The 23,535-nt window shown below is 45.2% G+C and overlaps 2 protein-coding genes across 5 annotated transcripts in view; both read right to left on the reverse strand.

The window, feature by feature from the left end:
* The window catches only part of Nsun2 (tRNA (cytosine(34)-C(5))-methyltransferase Nsun2), a 159,546-nt gene that overhangs the window by 71,860 nt on the left and 64,151 nt on the right, over positions 1-23,535 (reverse strand). For 3 of the 4 annotated variants that reach the window (XM_075672634.1, XM_075672627.1, XM_075672608.1), the window contains exons 11-14: positions 23,053-23,254; positions 12,616-12,740; positions 5,397-5,433; positions 4,931-5,023 (exon numbers count right to left, since the gene is read on the reverse strand). In XM_075672634.1, the coding sequence (XP_075528749.1) occupies positions 4,931-5,023; positions 5,397-5,433; positions 12,616-12,740; positions 23,053-23,254 (457 nt within the window). The remainder of the gene's footprint in view (positions 1-4,930; positions 5,024-5,396; positions 5,434-12,615; positions 12,741-23,052; positions 23,255-23,535) is intronic. The other variant, XM_075672617.1, reaches the window with a different exon arrangement.
* Positions 14,127-15,723, reverse strand: LOC142560487 (uncharacterized). Its single transcript, XM_075672643.1, has one exon. The coding sequence runs from the start codon at positions 14,872-14,874 to the stop codon at positions 14,521-14,523; it is 354 nt and encodes a 117-aa protein (XP_075528758.1). The 5' UTR covers positions 14,875-15,723; the 3' UTR covers positions 14,127-14,520.

Below are 23,535 nucleotides of genomic sequence, written 5' to 3' on the forward strand. Positions count from 1 at the left end.
CAGGGAAGGAATTTCACTTGCGGAGGCTAGACGGGGCAAGTGGAGCTCACCTCCTGAAATTATGAGTTCACAGCACTGAAACATTTCTATCTCGGCTATTAATGAGCCGATTAGAAAAATGTTTGCAGCAGAACGCTCCCTAGAGGACACGTAACAACTTCCAGCATATAACCAAAAGTTGTATGGGGCATGGTGAGGGGCCCTTTAATTACCTCACTTATTGGATAAGGATATTGAATAATGCAAATATTAGGTTGCCTTAAATTTATTTATCGCTCATGTTTCAACATCCTCCACAACTTTTTCACTGACATCTCGTCGACCAGATAAGTTTATGAAGTCAGCTAATTAGATGCATTTGTGCACAATGAAAAAAAAAATACTTACTGACTGTGACAACCATGAACAACACCCACCCACACACAGTCAACGCCCTTCGCGTAATGCCCTCAGTTAATTTTTTAATTCTTGGTGGCATTCAGTTGGCATAGCTGAGTATGACAGAATAAATGCGAAGTTAATTTGTTGGTCAGTGCATGTTTTTTATAAAAAGAATAATGAGAGAAATATGCTCAGTGCCACTGCAATCAGCGTCACTGACCAATATTTTGCACAAGATCAATTATTAGGGATGCTCGATAAAGTCAATGTAAAATGGCAATCAATAGTTTGAATGCCAAACAATGGTTTCTTATAATTTTTGGACTCAATCTGCACAAGTCGCGTCATGAACGTCACTTCTGTGGATGCGATTCCCGTCGTTCGCATATTCTCCAAGCCTTTCAGACCGCCATTTGGCCGCTATGGTGGACTAAAACCGAAACTTTGCATCTTCGGTTCACGTTTTGTGGCTGCAAAAGTGTGATTTTGTATGGTGTGGTTATGCTGAATGTAAAGTACCTGGAGTGCAAATTTGAGTGATGATTACAGTTGCCATCATATATTTCTGGTCAAGAAGTTTCAAATGCACATGCAAAATTGGAGGACGCTTAAGCTTCGCCTTCAAGAGTTGAACGCGACAGCGTTCCCGTCGACCCGCCAAGGGGTGTAAGGCAATGGGCTACGGCGCAGCGACTACGCGTCCCGCATCGGACGCAGTGAGCGTCGAGCAACGCAGCGTTCGGCGCGACAACGAAATGTGCGCCTGAGCAAGCGACGCACGCCTGAGCCTTAGAAACAGCTCGTTTCTAAGGCAACACCGTGTTCACTAGAGGCGCTTTTGTACCGCTTTGAAGCATCGAACTCGTGGCTCAGTGGTAACGTCTCCGTCTCACACTCCGGAGACCCTGGTTCGATTCCCACCCAGCCCATCTTGGAAGTTGCTTTTTATTTATGAAGTGCCTGCCGTGATTTATCGCTCACGGCCAACGCCGCGGACGCCGACACCGACGACACCGGCTTTTCTGCGACACGAGCTCCTTAACGCTATCGCGTTAAAATATCTTTTAACGCTACACGCATGGTGCTCGCCATTAATCGACGCAGATGTACCAATAAGATGTACAAGCGAGCCTTATACTGTATCACGACAGATTGTAGGACTTATACGTTGAGCTGAAAGCGCAGCTTTCTTTCCCAACTGCCCCATAACATGCCAGTTCAAACCAACTTGAGCTGGTCCCCACATTACACAAACGCATATGACTTATATAAAGAATTGTAATGCATTTTATAGCAGAAAGGATTCCGTTTTCCTGCGGCAAAGTTACAATGTGCCACTAGAAACACCCTCACGCCAATGACGCTGAGCGTTAGCCCAAGGACCCCGACACTGAAACGGATTGCTTTAGCTCGACTTCTAGGGCTAAATGATAGCCGACACATGGCCGCATGATTGCCACTGAACACAAACATCCCGCAAAATTTGGCATAGTGTTGTGGCGCAAGATGGCGCAGCTCCGTGGTTTGGCGCAAGATGGCGCAGCACATCCATCCCTGATCAGGCCACTGGATCTAAAGTCCCTACTTAAGCCTTCTTCTTAATGAAGTGAGACCCTTTTGCACCATGGCTGGAATCCCCCTTCATTGAGGTGAGGTGCTCTTGCTCTACTTGTAAGCCTGTGCCTCCTGCCATATAGGGGGTTGGCTTCAGTGAAATATTAATTGCTGAGCTTGCTGCATTATAATGAGCAAAATATTAATAAAAAACATTAATTATATTTGGAATGAACTAATATAGAGTAGAATCTCATCGATACGAGTCTGCATAATATGTTTATCTGGATAATATGTTCAATTTTGGTTTCCTGGCCAACATCCCTTAGAAGCAATGTATTCTCATACGGTTATAATATCACAGCAGTATTGAGCTTTTACTGGTATTTCTAAAGTGTCCGCTATTCTTTAACAAACAAGTATCAAAACTCTAACAGTCTCTGTGTACTTGTATTATCTACTTCTGCTAAAGTGTCCGCTGCTGGGTACTGGCGGGTGGGGCCAGTCAAGCTACATGTAGCTTTTTTCTCGCTTTTCCAACCATACTTCATGTGCAATTTTGTACTTTGTGTGTGATAAATAAAATCAGCGAATCGATCAATCAATCAAAGGCAAAGCGTGCCTTCAACAAGCCAACACACGTCCTTCACAGCTGGTTATCTGTAATTGTATCAATTACTATCCCATACTGGCACCAATATGACACCAAACCTAAACATGCAAATTCATTTACTCTTTAGACGTTCTGAAAACTTTTTAATGCTATTACAACATGTAATGTACTATACACTCTGCTAAATTTTTCTGAGAAACAGACAAATTTAAACCATCCTTTATTCACTTGTCATGGATGAATTTAATGATATTAAATGCCCTATGCCTTAACTTCTAATGCCATTTACAAATAACCAGACGGGTAATTCAACAGCACGAGGACTTAAAGCCTTCAGCAGCGTACTGAGTTCCAACATCTCTGTATGCTCTAATTCTCTGTATGCTCAATGTATGCTCTAATTTTCAACATTTGTGTTGAACAGCATGTCTAGGTGACTCAAACAAAGTACAGTATGCAGTTAAATTGTCATGGCTATTTTTAGAATGAAAAACTTTTCCTAAATCAGAAATCATCACTGTTAATATTCTGTTGGACAACCTGACAACTCCGGGCACTATTTTGCTTTAACAATTTCAGTTTTGGATTAGACAGCAGTTGACAAGCAACAGCTCTAGACACAACATTTCTGAGAAAGCAAACTGCTGGAACTATGCCAATTAATATGATACCTTTCAGTGACATTATTTATTGGAAGTGGATTTGGGGGAGTTGATAATTTGAACTTAGTTTTGCAGCACTGCACTTAGGATGTGAGAGAAGGTGCAGGACAGGACAAGATAGGACAGTGCTTTTGTGTATGTCATTTTCACTATGGCCCCATCCTAAGTGCACCACTACAAAATTAGTTTGCACAAGAGGTGTTTGCATTTCTAGTAAACTAATTGCATTATTTTTGAATATTGCAAATCCAAGCTAACATGCTGCATAAACTTCATATACAGACATCACAGTGTTCAAAGGAATTTATTATTATAGTGCATGGCACACTAAGGAATGTAGGTCTCAGCTACTCGAAGTCACTACTTTAACAATTTGAAACAGGCTTGACGACTATAAATAGTGATCCAGTTTATTTGTTTTTGGTACAAACAACAAGACATTGCGGAGCAGTATACAGAAAGAGGTACCAGACTACAATACTGGAATCAAACCTCTTGTTATTGATTACATTAAATGCTTGGTATCAATAGCAGGCAAACAATTGCAGTCAATATTTATAACAGTCACACAATAACTAACAGTAAGTTTATCTTACTGAAGTGAGTCAAGACCCATGGGTAACACTCCCATGGTTAGTTCTAGTAATAACACATAAACACCCAAGAAAGTGGATAGGGAAACCGTGCCACAGTAGCTCAATTGGTTAGAGCATCACACGCGTAATGCGAAGACATGGGATCGTTCCCCACCTGCGGCAAGTTGTTTTTTCATTCACTTGCATTGCCATTAATTTATCATTTCTTTAATTCAATTAGTAAGTACAAGTAATTGCTCCTTTATTTTCCTTGGTGTCTTTGTTAGTTGGCTTCTCATGATATGATCAAGACCCATTCGTAACACTAAATAACCGTAGTGCCTAAAATATTAAAGGGGAACAAAGGAAACCTAGGGGCCCAACTTCTATAAGTCGTATCACAAGAAGCCAACTGCAGATAATTTCCCCTATGCTGTCCTTGGTGTTACTGTTGGCTCAAGGACAGCATAGGGGAAGTTATCTGCAGTTGGCTTCTTATGATATGACTAATAAAAATCGGGCCCCTAGGTTTCCTTTCTTCTCCTTCATTACAGAGCAAGGGTCTCGAATCCGGCAGCTTTGATGCCTTCAGGTAGCATGTGTGGGTTTATTAACCAGATGCCGTCACCTAAATAAATCATGTACTTCTGACACCTGCGGCAGAAAGGATGGTCCACATCTGCCTCCAAGGCTTGTGAGTGGTGGTGCTGGCTAACACTCCCAAGGTTAGTTTTAGGAGATAAACATAAATACCTCAGAAAAGTGGATGGGAAAACAGCGCTGTGGTAGCTCAATTGGTGGAAGCATCACACACATAATGCGAAGTCATGGGTTCGTATCCCATCTGCGGTCAGTTGTTTTTTCATCCACTTTCATTTCAACTAATTTATCATTTCTTTAATTCAATTAAGAACTGCAGATAATTTCCCCCTTTGCTGTCCTTGGTGTCATTGCTTGTTGGCTTCTTAAGATATGATAAAATATTAAAGCAGAGTTATGTTCTCACGATGACAATGATCTGATAACAGTCAAATACCTGCTTGTAATATTCACAGAAGTGCTCTTTTGCTTTCCTTGGCAATTAAGTTTCCTGCCTCAAAACCCTATTCCATCAATTATATAAACTGCTTAAAGGAAAAGCTCACCGTACTGCTTTCCAAATCTTGTCATCTTCTGAAAGGAACACAAAAGGATCTTCCTTGTAACCCTGGATCCTTCGTTTCTTCCTTGGGGCTACACTGAAGTATATAAAAAGGCATGCAAATGTAGTATAGTGCCCGAATGGTTATCTTTATAACGCTGCACCTTATGGAATTGTACTACAGCAAATGAATGCCAGAATTACTGTCCTGCACCTACTTGTATGTAAAAAAAAAAAAAGACAGTACCCTAAATGACTAAAAAAAAAAAAAAAATTTTGCTAACATGGATGCAGTACTTTACTGTCCTAACTTATGGCAATAAAAAAGTAATTAATTATACTTTCTGCAACAATCCAAGAGCTTAATAAGTAAAACAAAATGTTCTAGTGTGAAACCAGAATAGCATCCTCAAAATATAGTATACATAAAACAGAAAGAACCTATGATAAAGTCAAACTTATACACCCACCTTCTGTCCTCATTAGCATCCTGCTTCTCTTCATGATCTGAAAATGAACACTTATCTTAAGCTCTCACTGTACTACAACAACTACTAGTTGTATACTTTAATCAGAGACCGAAAAGGTTAATTGAGGCAGAATCCCAAAACTGCTTGTTTAATTGCACAAATGCCACCAAAAATAAAAAGATTATGCAGAACCAACGCACATACCAATCTCGGTGAAGCGATGCTTTCGCGAAGCGGTTATTAAATGCTAAAAAATCGAATTCGATGCATACAAGTGTCTTTATTGTCATCTAAGCAATGTGTAATATCAAGCAATGTTCCTGTTTGCGTTACATTGTTCACAATCTAAGCCGAGATGCAAACAGCAGTTCATGCGAATGCACACTGTGAGAAGTGCACACAGTGATGCCACAAGGATGAAGGTGATGCTTGTCAATGCAATATTAGTGAAGACAGATGTATGCTGAGAGCAGTACGATGGAACAGGCACGAATGGGGTCGACTGTATTTTTCCTGTTAATTCCTATGTCCATCGCATAATGGAAGCTGGTGCACGTACACACACGCTACTCGATGAGGTACGCACCTATTCGGCAGGACAGCAGCCACAGTCAGGAAAGTCTGAGAGAGTTCGTTAAGAAAGCTTTACTTTAAAACTAACAATATTTTCTTGTAGTGCTTTTAGTTAATTAGCAGATGTATAATGCAAACATTTAATTACATTGCCAGCTGCTTGCTTCACTGATGAAATAATTGGCAGATACACTTGGTTGCAACAAATTACCTTGTTTGAATGAAGCTGCACGATGCAGTGTGAAGGAAGTCGCAAACAGCTGTCATTCGCATGAGCTGTCAAAAACTTCACCTAAAAAGCTGTTCACACAGCCTGTCACATTTAAGGGGGTATGGTAAGGTAAACCCCCCAAAAAATCGAATTTGCAATTTTGGCACAGATAAATCGACTGCACTATGAGGAACAAAAAAACATGCGAAAGCGCGACCTTGAGCACCTGCACAAAGCGGCTCATATGTCGCGCCGAAGTGTGCTGTGCGCCCTGGCGTATAAAAATGGCGGGCGGAGGCCGGTTTGTTTATCGTTGTCGTTCGCGCTTTTCTTCGTTATGGCGTGGTGTTTTTTTCCCCGCTTGTGTGTGTGTGTGTGTTTGGTAAGTAAATGATTTTTACTAAAAAATCATATATTAATTAAAAGAAAATGAGACATCCACCCAACCATAGCAATTGCCACAAAGGAATCCCATATGTGCTCCTCGAAAGGAAAGCATCGCAGTTGATGAAAAATTCATCCTGGTCTGGGGCTCGAACCCGGGACCACCGCCTTTCTGGGGCAGCCGCTCTACCATCTGAGCTAACCAGGCGGCTAGAAGATGGCAGGGCGAAGTCAAATTTGTTAACAACTCGGAGCAAGAGTTCGACGTAATAGTCCTTTGTAGAAAAGAACTATTATGTCAAACTCTTGCTTTTGCTTACGTGGTCGTGGTCGCCTCTGTTTCGAGTTTCAAACGTATTATTTGCCCAGAAGATGGCATGATCGTCCAGCAAATGGAGCAGAAAGATAACTTTCAAAGGCAATCAGTTTTGTGAGCAAATGTATTCATGGACAAACACAGAACACCAATGAGTCGCTCAACCAACTCTTCTGGTGCTGCTGCCCTAAGAAAATTTTGTCAGTGCTGACACATTGAAGACAGCAACTACCGTATAGTGCGGAATATAGGTCGAGGTTTTTTCCAAAAAATATTACTAAAAGTTCACCCCTCGACTTATATACCGGCCCTTGGCACAACATGAATAGTTGTCTGGCAACATGCAGGAGCGTAGACCTTTCGGCATCCGCATCGTTATCGCCTCCTTGGTGACCAACGCGGCCCAACGTTAACGCGGCCTACGCAGTTGGACCGACGCCATCTTCCCTTTTCGTGCAGCGACCGTTCCTGGCGTTGCTAATTTCCCGACAACCCGCAAAATGAGTACGAGTACTCGACGTCAGTTCACCGCGGCGTTTAAAAAGGAAGTCATCGAATATGCTGAAATGCATGGAAACATGTCTGCCCAGAGGCAATTTGACGTCTCGGAAAAAAGCGTCCGGTACTGGCGAACGCAGAAAGTCAAGCTGTCTGCCTGCGTCGCGCGGAAGACGTCCTTTCGCGGGCCCCGCGCGGTGCACCCGGAGCTCGAAGACAACGTAGCGGATTTCGTCCGCGAGCATCGTGCCAGATCTTTGCCAGTCACAGCAGAACTCATCCGCATCAAAGCTATTGAGATCGCCCGAGAATCCGAACTACCCAAGGAACAATTCAAGGGCTCCATTTAGTGGGTTCGTCGCTAGATGCGATGCAAGGAATTCGCACTTCGACGGCGCACATCAATCTGCCAGAAGCTGCCAGAGGCATACGAGGACAAGCTGATCGAATTCCAGCGCTATGTTATCTGTCTCCGGCAGCAGCATGGCTACATGTTGGGACAGATCGGCAAAGCTGATGAAACGCCAGTGTGGTTCGACATGCCGTCGCTCACGACAGTGTGCGAACGCGGCGCAAAAGAAGTCAAGCTTCTTTCTACGGGGAACGAACATTCGCGCTTCACGGTGACGCTCGCGTGTACTGCAGACGGCAGAAAGCTGCCCCCATACTTAATATTCAAGAGGAAGACGCTGCCGAAAGAGCCTTTCCCGCGGGGTGTTGTCGTTCGCGTGAATGAAAAGGGCTATATGGACGAGGCCCTCATGCTCAATTGGATTAAGACCGTCTGAAATCGGCGACCCGGCGCACTCCTGCGGTGTCCGAGCATGCTCGTCTTGGATGCCTTTCGCGGGCACTTGACCGCAGGTGTGAAGCAGGCACTCCGCGACGGGAGGACGAACTCGCCGTCATTCCGGGAGGCATGACATCAACACTTCAGCCACTGGATGTCGTGCTCAACAAGCCCTTTAAAGACTGTCTCCTTGAACAATATAATCAGTGGATGGCCGGCGACAACCCGACGACCCCAACCGGCCGGCTGCGCAGGCCGCCTCTCGCCACTGTGGCCACATGGGTGTCGCAGGCTTGGCGCTCGCTGCCCGAAGATATGGTGGTGCGGGCATTCAAGAAGTGTTGCATTAGCAACTCCTTGGACGGCACCAAGGATGACATGTTGTGGGAAGCAGCCAGTGAAAAGCAGTCGTTTTCGGACGAGAGTTCAGACAGCTCAAACGAATGAGCAGGTGACGAGTCTGGCAGCACCACTAAATAAAACGAAGTTTTGTGCCTTATAATTTTTATGTTGACTTCTTTGCTTCAATGTAAGGGGGTCGACCTACATTCCGCCTCGACCTATAGTATTCCGCATTATATGGTAACAATGCTGTAGCCTACTACAATGAGAGTAATTCTGCAAGAAAAGCTGTTCTGGAGGCCCTTGGAATTGTTCCAGGTCTGTTTTGTAATATTGCCCTCGACAGGTTGGACAAAGAGCGTGTTGACAGGGCACAATTCTATGACTCTGCCGTGAGCAAGAAAGGACGACCGATAAAAAGGAACACTAAGAAGGGTTTTGGAGAAACCTGTGAGAGAGAGAGAGAGAGAGAGAACTTTACTTATCCCATCTTAAAGGGAAAGGGGCTGCGGGAAGAAGGCGAGGGAAGTTATCCTACTCACGGTAGGCCTCCTCTACCACCTCAGCCCATCTCAGGATAGCTTCCTGGAGTTCGGGGTTGTAGCTGCGCATGGCAGCCTCCCACAGTTCCCTACTACTTAAAACTCTACAAAGGTTAGGGGGAGGGGAGTGGTTCTTGCATTGCCACATAATGTGGTTAAGGTCCGCTCTTCTAGCAAGACAAAACTTGCAGGCTGAGGTAGGGTATATTCCAGGGTGAATTTTGCGACGTAAGGCAGGAGACAGAAAAGTGCGGGTCTGTAGTTTACGCCATAGTACCTCGTGTATGCGTGACGACCGAATCAATAAAGGAGGGAGGGTTAGGCGACCTAGGCGGTAATGCCCGCAAATGTCGTGGTATGCAAGTAATCTGTCTTTGGAGGTGAATGCTGGAGGGAGATTATTGGTGTCTGAACCGTCCCCTAGTCTAGCCTGTGCTCGGTTCGTGAAAGCTCGAGCACTTAGGTGGGCCGCTTCATTGCGGATTAGGCCTGCGTGAGCAGGTGTCCAGATTAAACTCAGAAGTTGGGCTGGCAGATTGTGAGATAGAATGGCTAAGGCTGTCCTGCAAACCCTACCCACTCCGAAGTTGTGTATGGCAGTTTTGGAGTCACTTACTATGCAGAGTAATTGGGTATTGTTGCAGCGAGTGCCACCGCCGCCTCCTCTGCCTCCTCCTCCGAAGAGGTTATAATGGATGCTCCAGTCACAATACTGCCAGTGGAGTCAACGACTGATATGGCGAATTTGTGTCCAGGAGGATACTCTGCGGCATCGACATAGGGCACGTCTTTGTAGTTAAATAACTTTTTCTGCAGGGCTTTAGCTCGTTGTTGCCTTCCATGTTCATGATGAATAGGGTGCATATTCTTAGGGAGAGGAGGGATATGAAAGTGCTCATGTATCGGGTGGGGAATATTGAATTTCTCATTGGTCATGGGTGATGGGGCAATACTTAGGGAGTTTAGGATGTGCCTACCAGTGTGGGTGTTCGATAAGCGCTGGTATTGAGCGGTCAGGTGGGCTTCTGCAAGCTCTCTAAAAGTATTCAAGGTACCTGTAGCCAAAAGTCTCTCAGTGGAAGCTCTACTTGGCACTCCAAGGGCAAATTTGTAGAGTCTGCGTATCAGTGAATTAACTTTATCTTCCTCGGCCCTAGTTAAGTGGAGATAGGGAAGACAGAATGTGATTTTACTGACAGAAAACGCCTGTACCAGTCTTAGCAATTCTGCCTCACGGAGACCTCCGTGCTTATTGTACACCCTTGTTATTAGCCGTGTGTGTGACCTAGGCTGGCAGTACCCGTTTGAAGTGTATACGTATTGAGTCGGTTAGATTGAATGTGCATGCCAAGTACATGGATTTTGTCTACTATGGGAACTTGCTTCCCGTTAATGTTAATCTGAATGTTCAGCGTAACGCGTTTATTTGCGGATGGAAGTAACAGCTCAGATTTGGTGGGCGAGCACTTGAGGTTCGAACATATTGTATTCGAACATATAACTTCATTTTTCTCAAACTGCATTTTTTATGAATTTGTCGAATTCAATGCACCTTTTCTCAGAAAGTATTCATCCCATTCCAGTGAAACTTTGTACACATGTATTACAACCAGTCAAATATTCTGAACTAAAGAAATCTCTGATATGAATGATAACACTAGAAAAATTTACACTGCAAGAAACCCCCTTGTGGCATTGTGCAAGCAGAGAGAGAGAGAGAGAGTGAACTTTAATGAGCACCAGCGGTTTAGTCGGCTGGGCCTAGGCCTCCCACGATGGGACGTCTTATTTTTTTTTGGGGGGGTGCAAACTCCAAAGTGGATATGACATCTCCTTTGTTCAGATGTAACCTATGGGTACTTAAAATAACACTGCGTAATATCATCACATTCCTCTGCATGACTGCAGAGAAAAAGTACATCAAATAATTAAACACACCTGAAGTTTTGGGAGTGGGCCACAGGAAAGGCAAAACATCTACACAAAGTGTCTCATGTTGTACCCAAGAGCATCCTTTGTAAGTGCGTGAAATTTGACGCGAATATCTGCAGCAGTTTCTAATATATTACATTAAAACTAACATGTACCATTTACCCTGCCATACCTCCTTAAAGTGATTAAATAAACATGTGCAGGTCTGCTTCATGCCGAAACTGGAAACACAGTTAAACAGCTTATTATAATGAAGTCACCAAAATTGGCACTTTACATCGTTATATAGAAATTTCACTATATTGAAATTTGACCTTTTAAGCAAAAATGTACAGTTGCTGACGAATTTTGGTAATACAGAAGGGGCCGTAAAATTTTCCAAATGGTCAGACAATCAGAATAAAAACAAATTTCAATGACAAAAGGAATTCCATTTTGTTGAATTTGAGAGTGGGTGACGAAAGATTGTTTCATGCCAGGTCGAAGAAATCTTCGCTCAATTTGCAATTATTTTGCAGAAAAGTTTATTAGTGGAGAAAATGAAGGAAAACACTTTTCTTTTTGAATTTCATGGCAAACCAGCAGCATTGATAAGTTAGTCTGACACCACAGATTTCGATGTTCACATGTTTGGGCTATTCTTGCTCAGCTAAACTTCTTAAAAATTCATCATTACGTTGAATATTTGGTTCCTAGAGAATGCAGTGCAACCCTTGTTAACTAATAAACCACTAATTAGCGAGCAGACAATGTGCAGGTATGATGATGCCAGGACCTAGCAAGGGAACTTCAAGCACTCTTTTCACTGCTGCGTCTTTTCTAGCTTACCGTGACTCTACTCATGGTAAGACTTATGTTTGTTGTCTGCTAGATGTCTAATTTACCAATCCAGCTTAAGCTGCTGTGCTTGAAATGTCCCTTTAAGCACAGTCGCAATGCAGGGAGAACCAGCGGCACCGTGGCATGTCACTGGAAGCAGCCATGTGCATTTTCTCTGAATATGGCAACATTGGTTGGGACATACCTTTTACACAACAAGATTAGAGCTTAACTTACAACATTCACATACTTCTATTATGCATCATACTAGAAGTATTATCTGTTAGGTGTCACAGTGCTACCTACTGCACGTGTGACAGGAATTTCTATGTCAAAAAGGCTGGTGCAGAAATATGCTAATCTCATGGCATGCTTGAACATGAGATGTGCATGGTGATTCCCCTCACAACTAATTCACCATCATGGCTGTTCCACGTGCAAAGCAGCAAACTGCACAGAGTATCACAATGACTGCTTGATTGATTGTACAACCTACCATGACCTCAGATGCCAGTGACCAGAGCTCAGCTAGCTAGTAGTCCTGCATACCTCATGAAGTACCCCGCCAGTCACCATGTAGTATATTGACCCACACACAAGCTTATACATAGTTCTTCACTTAGCAATTCAAGTCATGATACACTTTTAACAGTAATAAATTTCAATAGCCCCAATAGCATGTTCTGTACAAAGATTCTTGCCAGTTCAATTCTGTCCATACTTGTAATGCCTGGTCACCTCACATGTGTCATTGTACTTCTGAAGCCTAGGCCTGCATATAAGCACCACAGTATAAGAATTTCTGTACTTGCCAAGAGAAGCCTTTCCCACACCTTTGTCTTTGTGTTGAGATTCCCATGGCAGTTTCGGTGCCGTTTTCTTTAGTACAGCAACAAAGAATGCACCCGTGTCTTGCTGGTGAGGAAGGATTCTTATGCTGATAAAAAAAGAGAGAAAACACTAATTGCACCATCATGCACGTTTTCGTAATTCTGCATACAACTACAACCTATGTCAATTATGCAATGTTGTTTAAAGCAGCATTCCACTGATCCTCTATGGCCAAACCTGATGACAATCATGACTGATAACGCTTGCGTATATGTACCTCTATTAAATGCCTTGGCAATACCACTCACCCAAGAGGTGTATTTTAAGTGCTTGTTTCAAATGCTGTAATTTTATACCAATAAGCTTCAAACAAGTTTTGGTGCGAGTTATTTACAGGTCATAACAAAGAGTCAGGCCTAAGTACACAAAAAATGTTGGAGTAAACAAGAAAAAAGAAGTGTCACACAGCAAAACCGCAACTTTCACATATTTCTGGTGATTGAGCCTGAAACAAGATTCGATCACTGCTCTTATTCACTTTCCAGAACAGTGGCAGTCATTCAGCAAATAAAGAGCCTAGCCATAATCTCTTTCAGAGTTCAATCTAACCAACAAAATTGGCATTCAATGAGGCTTGCAAACATCTGCAAAAAATATGAATACATTCAGTGCAAAAGCACTGGAGACCTTTAAGGGGGGAGGCTACCCTTCGATACCAACTTTTTTGTTTGTCGAGATATCTTGATAAAAATTTCAGGATAGATTCATAGCAAAAGCATTAGTAGAACAACAAAATTTCATGCAGTTATGTTCACTGCTTCTCAGGTTACAGCAATATATCAGAATGGTGCACATGGTTTTCTCATTCTAGGCCTGGGGAATTTTCAAAAGGTGCTGCAACTGTGAAATTCACTATGATGATTCTCAGATAGATACCTCAGGGCAAGACAGAGCTCTTTTGTTAAATTTCCTTGCTGCAAAATTTTAGCAGACCACCGACTTTAGTGTTGGCAGTTAAGAATTTATCAATCAAATTTTGATTAAATATCACAAATCACAGATAAAATATATAAATAAATGGGCTTGTCTTGCCCTCAGAAATTTGTTCAGATACAATATAAAAAAACTTCTGGAAATCTGTTGAGCAATTACAGAGATATGGCTGGAACAAGCAGCCTCATCAGCCAAAAAGTCATTTTGAGAAAATTAGCTTTGAAAGTTTTGAGCACATATAGTGGTCTAAAATGACCCTGTAGCGTAACTGGAGATGTCCTTGGGCACTCTCTTCTTTTTCCGCCTTTCCACCTTCTCTTGCGATCGCTTCTTGGCTTTTTTCAAGCACAGAGAATTTTTCTCGGCTGCCCGTTGAATGGCCAGGTGGCCAGGTGTTAGCTCCACTGATGAACATAGCTCTTGGGCGGCCCTGTGGCAACCAGCATTATATCTTAAAACTGCCTCATGCAGTGCTGTCTCCACAGCAATCAGCGACGCATGCTGCTCTTTGGGCATCAGGGACCACAGCACGGAGTGCTGTGGTCCCTGATGTGTGTTCTTTGTGTTAAATTGCAAATTTGAGCCGTATGTTTGTACACTGACAAGTTACTTTGCACTTTTTATTACCCCCCTTACTTAATGCCCTGTCAAGAGGTCTGTAAGGTATGCTCAATAAATAAATAAATGATTCTGATGCATTCTGCGTCTTTGCTCCCAGGCAGCGTTGCAGAAGAGAAGCCTGTGAGAGGCGCTCATAAACAGGTAGCAGTGCTTCTGCAACATAGCCTGGAAAGTTGTACCGATGCTTCGGAGGTAGCACACCATCACTCTTGCTGGCGTTATGATGACACCATGAGTCTGCACCATCCGGGCACAAGTCGTGGTGAGGATCCTCATCCGTCGATGTCACGTGTCACTGCACGCTGAATGGCAGCCACATCGTTGTAATTGTTCCGTAGGGCCCAGTTATAATAGTCGGTCAGCTTGTCAATGAGGACCTTTGTCAGCCTGCCCTTCCCTCCTAAAGCCTTGTCACTTTTCTGCACAAGGTTGCGCAGTGCTGTTCCCATCCTCTTCTGGACGTGGTTCAGGCATTCCTCTTTCGAAATGGGGACCAGTCCATAAACTTTTTCTTGCACAAGAGCAGAGAAGGTAGCACTACCTCCGTTAGACACGAGCGTTGTGTAACAGAGGTTGTGCTTTGGCGCCGAACGTGAGAAAAGGATGACAGCTGCCTCAACCTCCATCCTCCCAGACTTAGAGCCAGTGTTATTCCGGCGCACATAATCCTCCTGCCAGCTTGCGTAGCCTGGGTATCCAGGCTTTGGTCCTACTTGGCAAACAAGGCACGGGTTCGATAAAACAATAGCGTCCAAGATGAGGCCCGTATGATATTCAATTATTGCACCAACTTCAATATGGCACGTGTGGTCATGCTTGTGCCATGTTCCATCAAAGTTTACTGTGATATATATCCCTGCTGAAATATGGATCCATTTCCTTGTAGGTGGTTTTCACAGCAGAAGCAGATTCTGCACAGAACTTGTCTATGCACTGTGTCTGCGGTTCCCTTAATTTCTTCAAGTGCTACTGAAAAGTGTTATGATGCAGGCCATGATGGGACACGTTCATCACTGCCCAAAAGTCATTGAGGGCTGTTTGTCCCTTCCATATCTGTTTTGTTGCCACAATGGCTCATATATTCACGTCAAAGGCCACTGAGTCATCCTGACGAGCAGAACTCCACGATCTTGCAACTGCTCCGCAATGTAAACATAGCAGTTCAAGCTTTGTTGCAAGTCCAAGTTGGGTGCCTCCTTGGACCTTCATCCCAGTCACGAAGCATCGCTGGCACGGGGTCCCGGGTAGCAGGTCGCCCAGGGCATCCATTTGCACAAGGAGAAATTTTTCGCCTTCATTTGTAGCAGTGGCAGCTTCAGGATCGCGCTCCATTGCTTGAAATTTTTGCTCTGTTGCAACTTCACGTGTTTTCGAAGTGCGCGCACCTTTTATCGCCTCATCTGGCGATCCTTCAGGGTTCGGACTATCACTACTGACACGTGCTCCTTCCTATCTTCCTGCCACTCGGCTACTTATAAATATGCTCTACACCTTTGAATAAACGTTCATTTTGTTCTACTGACTACGCTGATGCTTCACTGGTCTGGCGTTACTGCGAGCACGCCATGGCTATGCTACAGTGGCGACGAGGATGGACACTGCCCATGCAGTGAAAGTCGACGCTGAACCGGAACCCACGCAGAACCGAGAAACGAAGGCCATCATGGCTCACCTACTTCGGGACTTCGAAGAAGTTCGGAAGTAGGTGAGCCTTATTAGTGTGTGTGTGTGCGACCTTATTAAGTGTGCGTGCGTGTGTGTGTGTGCTTAAAGTAGAAGCATACTTTGAAGCGAATGCGGTTGAAGACTCGACTAAGAAAAGAGCATTACTTGTTGCTGCGTTAAATACGCATATGATCCAAGTGCTGGCAGGGAAGGTGGCTCCGCGCAAGCCAAATGCGTTGACGTATGAAGAAGTCGTCGAAGATCTGAGTAAGCACTACAGTCTCAAGAGTCACGAAATCACCGAAAGCTACAAGTTCTTCAGTCGTTGTCAAGCGGAGGGTGAGCCGATTAATGAATTCCTGGTAGACATTCGCCGAATAGCTGACAATTGCAATTTTGGCAGTGCTTTGGATCGCATGCTACGAGATCACATTGTATGTGGTATACGGTCAGGTGCCCTGCAGAAGCAGCTACTGGCAAAGCGGGAATTAACGCTGCAAGACGCTGAAGCGATGGCCCTTGCAGCTGAGGCTGTGGATAGTGATGTAAAACAGATGATCGGACCGGCAACGACACCCGTGTTAAAAGTACAGGCGTATCAGAAAGAAACTCTGGTGGATGAGAGGAGGGTTGCCAGACGTCAAGAATGCGCAAGGTGCAGTAGTACGAAACATAATGACGCATGTTGCCCCTGGTCTCACACTCGCTGTTACCGCTGTAGATGACGGGATCACCTTGCAAGGAAATGTCGAAGTTGCGGGGCTCGAGAACAAGGCACGGCAAGGACGGCACAAACTAACACCCTCTTGGGGACGGAAGCCTCAGCAGACGAGGAACACGAAGCCGCCCACATTTGGACTTTGGTATCACAACGAAAAAGTTGTCTGGAACCGCCAATCCGCCGGACGTTTGCTTGGTGCGGTGTGCAGCTGAGCATGGAAGTCGATACCGGGTCGCCCGTTTGTGTCATCCCGCGTCAACTGTATTACAAGCACCGTGAGCAATGGCCGAAACTGAAACCGTCCAGTCTCAATTTATCCTGCTACACAGGACGCCTTCCAGTACTTGGGGAGCTTGCGCTCCAGGTTTGTCATAAAGGGGTGACAGTGAAGTCTGCGCTGACCGTGTTGGTCTGTGCTGGACCAAGTCTCTGCGGTCGCGATTTAATCCAGCAGCTGAACAGTGCAGATGCTCCGGTGGTTCGTTTTGTAGAGGACTCAGCGGCAACAAATGAATCAAGCGAATCCAGCATGAATAGCATATTCAATGACTACCACGACGTGTTCTCCGAGGAACTGGGGCTAATCAAGGGTCCTCCAGCCAGCCTGCACATGAAGGAAGGCGCCGTACCCAAGTTCTGTAAGGCCAGACCCATTCCATACGCGCTACACGAGCGAGTGTCAGTCGAACTAGACCGTTTAGTTTCTCTAGGCGTGCTGTCGCCGGTGGCACACTCGAACTGGGCAACGCCCATAGTCGTAGTGCTTAAGAAAGACGGCGCAGTAAGAATCTGCGGCGATTTCAAGGCCACAGTAAATCCAGCAGGTGCAACTGAGCAACACCCATTGCCAATCATTGAGGATATGTTTGCCCCGTTACACGATGGGGACTATTTCAGCACTCTGGATTTATGGGATGCACACAATCAAGTGGCACTAGACGATAACGCGAAGAAAGTTTGCGTCATTAATATGCCAAAAGGGCTATTTTGCTACAATCGACTTCCTTTCGGTATAGCCTTTGCGCCCGCAATATTCCAAAGAAAAATGGATGAGGTATTGGCTGGCCTTCCAGGAGCACAGGCTTATCTTGACGATGTGCTCATTTCCGAAAAAGCGAGTGACGGCGGCAAAAGGCTGAAAAACGTCTTAGAGCGCTTCCGAGAGCGCGGTGTAAAGCTAAGGTTCGATAAATGCAACTTGCGCAGCCCAGCAGTAACTTATCTAGGCCATCGGATCGATCGTGATGGGCTTCATCCGACAGAAAAAAACCTTGACGCTACCATGCAGGCACTGAGCCCCTGTAACGTCAGCGAGCTACGTTCGTTTTTGGATATGATTACTTTTTACGCGAGGTTTCTGCCGAACATGTCAACCACACTTGGTCCATTGTATCAACTGCTTGAAAAGAATGCACGTTGGCAATGGAAACCGCCTCAAGAGCTCGCATTTGATCTTGCCAAGCAAAGCCTTAAAACAGCCAAGGTTCTTGTCCATTTCGACCCTTCCAAGAAACTTAAACTTGAATGTGACGCGTCTCCGTACGGTGTGGGAGGTGTCTTGTTTCACACGACTGGTAACGTTCACAGGCCCATCGGTTTCCGCTCGCGAACATTAACGCAGGCGGAGCACAACTATTCGCAGCTCGAGCGAGAGGCACTGGCACTGGTATTCAGCGTCACGAAATTCCGTGACTACCTTCTAGGTCGGGAATTTACCTTGGTGACTGACCACCAGCCGTTGTTGGGCCTGCTGAGATCGGACAAGCAGATGCCCACAATGGCCGCCGCACGGATACGACGTTGGGCACTCCACCTGGGGGCCTACCGCTACCGGCTACAGTACGCACCAGGACGACAGATGCTGAACGCTGACGCCCTGAGCCGACTTCCGCAGCGATCTCCGGAATCTGACGACGACGCTGAGCCGCCCGAATATATGCTGTCGCTAAACCAGCTGAACAATGGCGCCATAACAATGCGTGAGCTGAAGGCATTAATGTCTTTTGAACCTGTCCTGGTCGAGGTCAAACGGTACATATTACATGGGTGGCCCAGAAACGCAAACGGAATGGCCCGGGCCGTACTGCCGTTTTTTGACCGTAAGCTCGAACTATCCGTAGCACATGAACTGGTGTACTGGGGTAATAGGGTCATAATACCGAACGAAGCTAGGGAGCGAGTGCTGCATCTTCTACATGAAACGCACCAGGGTTCACCGGCAATGAAATCTGTCGCGCGTTCTTTGTTCTGGTGGCCAGGCCTTGACAAAAATATTGAGGATGTGTCTGCTCAGTGCCAGTACTGTGTACAAAATCTGCCGATGCCAACTGCAGCTCCCGTCGTCAACTGGCCTGAAACAGGCGAAAGGTGGTCCCGTATTCACACTGACTACGCGGGTCCGATCTGCGGAAAAATGATACTCGTTGTAGTTGACGCACACACCAAATGGCTCGAAGCAATACCTTTGTCGCATGCCTCAACGCAGACTACCATTAACTGTCTGCGTGGCATTTTCAGCAGGTTTAGAATACCACGCACAATCATTTCTGACAACGGGACCCCGTTTGCCAGTGAAGACTCCGCATTGTTCGTGGCAAACAACAACATTGTGCACCTTCGATGCGCTACATACCATCCCCAGTCTAATGATGCGGCAGAAAGGGCAGTGCGAACTATAAAAGATGGCCTTCGAAAAATGAGGAAAGGAAAACTGGAAGAGAACCGAGTACGGTTGCTTTTTAACTACCGGAGGACTCCGCGAAAATCGGGTAAATCCCCAGCAGAGCTGCTTTTGGGCTATCAAATACACTCGCGCTTGGACACATGCTTTCCTCCAGCACTTCCAGGACCAAAAGAGAACCAAGATGACTGGCTGGCGCTACCTGGAAGTGATGTGTATGCCCGCAATTACGGTGCGGGGAGCAAGTGGACGCCCGGCGATGTGAAGGCGACGTCTGGAGCGAGAATGGTGACGGTGGAAACATTGGACGGAGTCGTCAAGCGGCACGTAGACCAGAGCCGCCCGCGACAAGAAGCACCAGGCGATAAACCGACAGTAACTACAACCACCACACATCGCAGTGAGCCAGAGCAAGCAACACAACTGCAGCATCCAGAAACGGTGAACCCGGATGAAGGCATAACTGCTCGGCGCATTCCAAATGGCAGCCGTTCTCCAGATTTTGTGGCACCAGATATTCCAGTGGCCCCGTTGAATACAGGTGTCGCCCAACAAACTCTGAGATGTTCAACGAGAGAACGCAAGCCAGTGCAACACTTTCATTTCTGAGGAGGAAGGAATGTTGCAACTTCACGTGTTTTCGAAGTGCGCGCACCTTTTATCGCCTCATCTGGCAATCCTTCAGAGTTCGGACTATCACTACTAACACGTGCTCCTTCCAATCTTCCTGCCACTCGGCTACTTATAAATACACTCTACACCTTTGAATAAACGTTCATTTTGTTCTACTGACTATGCTGATGCTTCACTGGTCTGGCGTTACTGCGAGCACGCCATGGCTATGCTACACGCTCTGTCGCTAACATAGCGCCAAGTCCTCGTTGCACAACAGCGCATTTTTTATCCACCGCCTTTTTCTCCTCACACGTCAAGAAACGTGTTTTCAAGTGAACAGTGGATGATGCGATCGCACTGTCCGAGGCAGATGAAAGAGAGGATGTGGAAGCCACTGTCGATGAGCACGAGACACCAGGCTCACTCATCACGACAAATTCTTGCGCAGGTGGAGCAGGAGTCATGTTGCTAGAAGCGTCGACGCAACCACACTCTTGCGTAGATGAAGCAGAAGCTGCCCCACAGGAAACATCGGTGCGATCATCGTCGGCACGCGGGCGAGCGGCGAGCTTCATAGAACGCTTCCTTGCACCGAACGCATGTAGCATCTTGAGTTTCTTTGGGCGCATCATCCAATCAAGAACGATTTACACCTCTCCCGCCGCCGCCGCAGGTGGCGGGGAAAAAAAAGCACAAGAATGCACGAACAAAAAAACACCGAAATGGCGGTGCTCGGGGGAGCGGTGGAAAAATGGCGTTCGTGCCAAGTAGGGGTATTTTGAGTGCTCGCTCGCCACTCGAGGGCTGCCGCGGCTCGTTATAAACTTTATTTGAAATAGTTTCGCAATGAATTAGACGCTGATATTTACAGAAACGGTAGTTTATAAGACATACTGCCCAAATAAGTGGTTACGCGATTTAAAAATACGCGATTTTTCGGTCTTCAAAGGCCGCGTCCCCTTTTAAGGGACAGTTTGGAGGGTAGTGCAAGAAATGGCCATGTAACAATATTCATCATTATTCACGTGCCGCACAAAATTATGGGGTTATAACAGAGCTCAGCAGAAATAAGTTCACACAAAGTAGTGCAAGTAATCACAAAAGGCAAATGGCTCATTGCAAGCATTGCGATCGATTGCAAAGATTACAAATACCTTGTTAGTGCTTAGGGAGTCTTAACAAATAAAAATTATTTAAATTAAACCCAGTTTAAATGCTATGCACAATATTGCCAGCCAAAAACAAGTTCACAGATTCAATTCCCGACTACAGCAGCCTAAATTTGTTTAGGGCCCAATTTAACAATGCCTGTGTGCTAAACTCTCGTGTTCTCAGGGAAGCCCAAATGGCCCAATTTCCCACAGAGGTCACCACTAGTTTTCTCAAAAACCTATGTATAGCTTTGGTATGTCATAATAATTGTGAGTGCTAGGCCATCGAAAAGCTGCACTATCGGCTACGAGGATAACATAGTGGAGTGCTTCAGATTACCGGATCTGCAAGAATATAGCATAAATTTAAAAGAAGCAAAATTATGACGGCTCTGAAATGTTGAAAAAAATAATGCAGTCAACTTATAACAAATGCCGCTGAAAAATATACTGCATGTAACAACAGGCCCAAGCAAAGGGACTGAGAAGGGGGGGGGGGGGGGGGGGGGGGGGGGGGGGAGCCACACATCCATATTCTAGAACATTCTTCTATTCAGCATTTCATATTGTTTCATGAAAGTGGATGGCAGCATCAGCTTTTGGCTGAAGTAGTAAGTCATTGCACTTCAATGACACTTCACGGTGATCTCAGAGCAGAAATTTTGTAACCAGGTGATTTTGGAGTCTACTGGAATGCACTGGAGTGAAAGCGCGCTTCTTTAGCAACTCGTCGCCATAGGAATTGCTGAGGAGCGTTACTGAAGAACAGTGTCTTCAGTCAAGGAGCAGCATTGTGCATCACTAGGTGGGGACGACACGGAAGAGCGAGTTGAGGCTCGTTGGTAAATGCGAGGGGCAGCTTTTCTTTGTTTCCTCGACTCACTCTTAATGATTCATCACACAACTGTCACCCCTCTTAACTCTTTTTGTACCCCGCCCATTAGGCATCATTAGCCTGGTAACGATGGTTTGAAACGCCGCTTTCGAGGCCTTCTGCGCCGCTCATGGACACACTGCGTTATCGGAGACTGAAGAAGTATATTTTTGTTTTCTAAGCAGTTCGATTTTTCCCTGCCAGGCGGTAATTTATGAACGGGCTTTGAAGTTTCGTGATCGCCAAAGCCGAAAGCAAAACTGGCTGCCCGCTATCGATGGTTGAAACGCCACTTTCGAGATACTCCTCGCCGCTCATGCACACAGTGCACCAGCGGACGTGAAGGATGAGAACTATATTTTTGCTTTCCAAACAGTTCCGATTTTTTTTCAACACGCGGTATTTTTTTTACGCATTCCAAGTTTGGCGATCGTCAAAGTAGAAGGCAAAAATGGCCACTTCTGGGAACGAAGTGCACGCTTCAAAAGATCACAGATCTCGTCATTCCGCTATGTCTGCAACTGATTTTATCGATGGATCAAGCAGTAGTGAGTCTGAGGATGCTGGCTTTCCGTTGGACTTTAAGAGTGACGACGCAAACCAGCTGGAATATCAGCAGTTGTAGCCCGGCCCACCCAACTCTAGTGCTTGCAGTTAAATTTTTGTGGTGGAATGCCTGTTCAATGAAAAATTTTGATTTTTTTCGGAGATAGTGCCTATTAGACGGCAGTACATTTTGTATATCTCATAATCTTTATTAGATATTTTTCTTAATATATACAAGCATGCCTTTACAAACTTTTTCAATTTTATCCCACAATCTAGATTCTGGCAATTTATACCTTTTTATGACATAGACCTCGTTAATAAATTTTTTATGCGAGAAAAGTGAGTTCATTCTGCTTTTTGTTTATGTATTACATAAAATATTTAGAGTGCAGTAATTCCTTCAGGAAAACAAATCTGGCGTAACCCACAAAAACACCCATTTTCCCCATGGTAGGGAAAGAGTTAACAACCCATGACATGCACAACCGAAACCAAGATAAGGTAATCAAGGACAGATTTCTGGCTGAGAAATGGGAATACTGTACATACCAGCGCTGCAATTTCAACTGTGCAGCCACCTCAGATGATGGAGGGAACATGTGTGCCCTGATTTGTGTGTGGTATTTCTCTGGAACTTCACCAAATGAAGAGTAAACTGCCATATCTTTACTGGAAACTTTCCATGTACAGAGGCCTGGGCTACTCACTAAGCCCGGCAAACTGCTCCTGGCATCAACCAGCTCTACCGTTCCTACAAGTAGAAACAAACAAAGAACATATTGTGGCTATCATGTAATAGGGTGCTTTTCCTGTCCTCCCGAATGCCACTTAATTAGAGAAATACACATGCTACAAACACTTTTTGGTCCCTTTCAAGTGTGTACCCTATTCTACAGGGAAAGGGGGGAAGGGGGCAAAGAAGGAAAGATGCACATTAGAAACTAGTAAACATTACAGCTGCTATCGTTCACTCGTATTATCTTTAACTCATCATTTGAGAAGACAGTGTGATTCTTCTGAAGAGGTGCTACA

The sequence above is a fragment of the Dermacentor variabilis genome, chromosome 1 (genome assembly GCF_050947875.1).
Source record: "Dermacentor variabilis isolate Ectoservices chromosome 1, ASM5094787v1, whole genome shotgun sequence".
Lineage (NCBI taxonomy): Eukaryota > Metazoa > Arthropoda > Arachnida > Ixodida > Ixodidae > Dermacentor > Dermacentor variabilis.